A 3,997-nucleotide genomic window follows, 5' to 3' on the forward strand; every position below is an offset into this window, starting at 1 on the left:
CTCATGCATATGGCTGGAAACGACCATATCCATATCCATATTGTATCCCATTACTGTTGAGTTTTCCAAGGCTGTAATTTTTACACAAGCAGTTTGCTACATCTTTCTTCCAAGAGTGCTTGTTTGGTAGGTTCAGTGGGCAGCTGCTTAGAGCGAATTGTTTTAACCACTGTGCCAATAGGACTTATAGTCAGAACTAGGTTATCACTAGCAAGTTTTTACCCAGTTCCTACCACTTCAAGATGAACTAGAGTATACCCTTACAGGGATCCGTGACATTCAAAGATGTGACTGTGAACTTCACCCAGGAGGAATGGCAACAACTGGACTCTACTCAGAAGTCCCTCTACAGGGATGTGATGTTGGAAAACTATTGTCATCTCATTTCTGTGGGTAAGAAAAACTTTATAATCTTTTTATGTTATGCATCTTTTCCAAGAATTCTTGAAACATATGGAATTTTAAATTTCAGGGATCAGAGGTGACGAATCCCTCTCGTTAGCAGAAAGTATGATTATGTCCTCACTTGCTCAGTGCAAAGTATTAACTTTGGTAAGATGTAAATGTATACCTCATTTGCCCCTCTGAAACTGTTTCTTTTTCTTCCTTCAGTAGCTCTGAAGTCCAAACAATTTAGACTGAGTTTCATTTTCTTTATCAGGGCTTCACATGACTAAACCTGACATGATCTGTAAGTTGGAACAAGGTGAAGAGCTATGGACAACAAAGATAATTTATCCGAATCAAACCTACCTAGGTGAGGCTGACTAGATACAAACAATCTAGTAGATATTAAGTCTCCGGTAATTGGTAATTGATATCTTTAAATGTGTTTAGTCTCCCCTCACCTCTTTTTTTATTATTGTGAAAATACATGTAATAAAATATTTTCCAATTCATTGTTTTCAAGTGTACAGTTTAGTAATATCAGTTATACTGATCATGTTGTCCAACCATCACCAATAATCATTACCAGATTTTCTGTCACCATAAGTAGAAACTTATTGTTTCATAAACATTGGCTCCTCTTATCTCCCTTATTCCTCTTTCTGGTACCAATAATTTTGGTTTCTATTCATCTGTTAATCCTAGATATTTTAGGAGTGAGGTTATGTTATTCAGTGTAATGTTTTCAAGGTTCATCCATTTGTAGCATGTTTAGAACTTCTCTTTTGGCTCAGTTTTTCTTCACTATATGTGTATGTATCACATTTTTTTTGTGCATTTATCTGTTGATGAACTTTAATGTGTTTCCACCTTTTAACTATTAAGATTAGTGCTACAGTGACCATTGGTAAACGTATTATCTATGTTGCTGCTTTTAAGACTCATGGATATGTGGTCATGCCATGTACATACCTTGGGGTGGCATTATGTGGCTCTATTTTCCTGGAGAGGGTAAAGCCAGGCTACTCCTAGGAGGCAAGGATTCTGAAGCTTCGTCTGATATACTTTGGACATGTTACAAGAAGGAACCAGTCCTTGTAGAGGGACGTCATGCTTGGGAGGTTGGAGGGACAGTGCAGAAGAGGAAGACCCTTGATGGGATGAATTGATTCAGTGACTGGGTAATGGGGGTAGGTGTGTCAGAGATGGTGAGATTGGCACAGGATAGGGCAGAGTTTAGGGCTCTGTTATTATATATAATATGCCCATCATTAATACTGCATATTTTTTCATTAAAAGAGCGAATTTTACTTCCTCTATTAAATGATCCTAGATCTTGTCTGTCCTTCACCTCCCTAAATTCTCATTCTACTATTTGTATTATATACAAACATATGTTGTTATTGTTGTTAAGTGCTGTTGATTTGCAGGCAACTCATAACGACCCTATGAAGCAGAGTCCTCAATGCTTGGGTGTCTTTCATCCTCTGTCCAGTTTCATAGGGTTTCTGGAGGCAAGCTATTATGGAAGTGGATGCCACTTCTGCTTCCAAGCTTGTTTTAATCGGGGAGCTCCACCTTACTCTCTGTCTGCATTGGGTAATGCATTTGACCCATCAGTGTCATAGTGTTCAGCCTCACAGCAACCACAAGCTACCACTGTACAGCAACTTGTACACCAGGGCTATACAACCTAGAGGAATGTCTGAACAAAAACAATGAAAGACAGGCCCAAGGGCTGCGGATTAAAAGTCACCTACCTTTGGCTTGGTAGCATCGCTTTCTGTCCACTGGGCTAGCTGATTCCTCTCTCTATGTTGATGTTATTGTTGTTAAGTGCCGTCGAGTTGCAGGCGACTCATATAGCGACCCTATGAAGGAGAGTCGTCAACACTTGGGTGTCTTTCTGTACAAACATATACTCAAATATAATCTAGTAATTTCATATTTGATACAGCATCATTGTTTTATCTGAGAGTTCTTTCTCTACCAACATAATTCCCCCCAGATAAGGTTCTATTTTACATGCAGAGTTTTAGACCATTCAATCATGGTCATCCAAACTGACCTGAATTTGTAAACTGGTGAATTGGAATGGGAAAAGTTACTGGTTGACATCCTGCTAGAAACTTAATCTTCCTCTTAGAAAACAAAAGCAGCATTGCCACTGCATCACAACCAAATCTCTTGATTGCCAGAGTGATAAACAAGGGTGCCCAATTCAAAGATGGTGGTCACCTGTGTGTCACTTTGTGAGTCATTCTTCACAGTCCTAGCAATAATCCAGCCTCTTCCATCCAGCTTCTTCAAAGGTACACTATTGCTCTTCTAAGCCTTCCATTCCAGGACTTTGACTAGTAATCTTTCCTGTTCTTGTTATCATTCTGATTCATCAAAATTGAAAAAAAAATCTGAATGTGTTCTTATTTCATGTGTTCTTATAACTGAACCAGTTTGTAGACTTGTTACTTTTTTCATACTGTAGCCTGTAAGAGAGGCTACTATTAAACAGAGGTATTTAATAACTACCTCATTGTTTGAGATATCATGCAAGAAAGACATCTTTCTCATCCATTCAGAAATCATTTTTTTAAAAAATAAATTATTTATTCCTTAATTCTCATTAGTTATATGTGCTGAGATTGTCTCCTTATCTCAGATAACAAAAAAATGCATTAATCTACAATCAGAACATAGTAAAATATTGAATTCTGAGGTATAAAGGGTTTTTCCTTTTTTTCAAATTTTTTTTTATTATTAATTTCAATGAAAATTTATAGAGACTGGTTTTCCATTCATTCATTGATGCACTTTTCTCCCCTCCCAACCCTCCCCCCTAATACAGTACCTTCTTGGAAAAGTAAAATAAAAATTCTTTCATTGTTTTGTAATCCCTCCCCCAGGTCCACTCCACCATGCAGCCTTCACTCTGGAGTCCTGTCATGACAAAAATACCTAATCACATAACCCTTTTAAACAGTTTTCTCGCTTATCTGTTTCAAAGCAGTATACATTATTGAACCCATCTTTCTCAGTCTCCCCCCAACCCTGATGTCAGTCCTGTTTTACAACAGTGGCAATGTGCAGTATTTGTCCTTTTGTGACTGAGATACTTCACTCAGTATAATGTCCTCCAGGATCATCCATTTTTAATAACATTGCATGAGTTGCTTGTTTTTCAGTGCAGCGTAGTATTCCATTGTGTGACAATACCACAGCTTCTCTATCCATTCATTTGTTGAAGGGTCTTAGGTTGTTTCCAACTCCTTGCTATTGTGAACAAAGCAGCAATAAACATGGGTGTACATGGTTTTTCCTTTTAAGAAAATTCTTTCTCCACACCCCACTCCATGTACAAAAACCAACTCAAGGTGGATCATGGATCTAGGACTAAAGCCAAGGACTATAAACTTCATTACAGAAAAGCTTGGAAGAACTCTAGTAGTCCTAATCCACAACATAAACAGTCTTCCAAGTATCCTGAAAAATCTAAAACCAAGAGAAGATAAAATAGATGAATGGGACTTTCTAAGAATCAAATCCCTATGCACATCCAAAAACTTCTCCAACAGGGTAAAAAGGGAAGCCACAGACTGGGAAAAAGTATTTG

General features: G+C 37.8%; 1 protein-coding gene across 1 annotated transcript in view; it reads left to right on the forward strand.

Moving 5' to 3' along the window:
- The first annotated feature begins 242 nt into the window (after positions 1 to 242).
- LOC102860519 (zinc finger protein 382-like) overlaps positions 243 to 3,997 on the forward strand; it is an 8,770-nt gene continuing 5,015 nt past the window's right edge. The window contains 2 exon segments of the mRNA XM_006903386.1: positions 243 to 393; positions 662 to 757. Coding sequence (XP_006903448.1) covers positions 243 to 393; positions 662 to 757 — 247 coding nt within the window.

This window comes from Elephantulus edwardii, unplaced genomic scaffold, assembly GCF_000299155.1.
Source record: "Elephantulus edwardii isolate Elephantulus edwardi_28Jun2011 unplaced genomic scaffold, EleEdw1.0 scaffold00619, whole genome shotgun sequence".
NCBI classification, from domain to species: domain Eukaryota; kingdom Metazoa; phylum Chordata; class Mammalia; order Macroscelidea; family Macroscelididae; genus Elephantulus; species Elephantulus edwardii.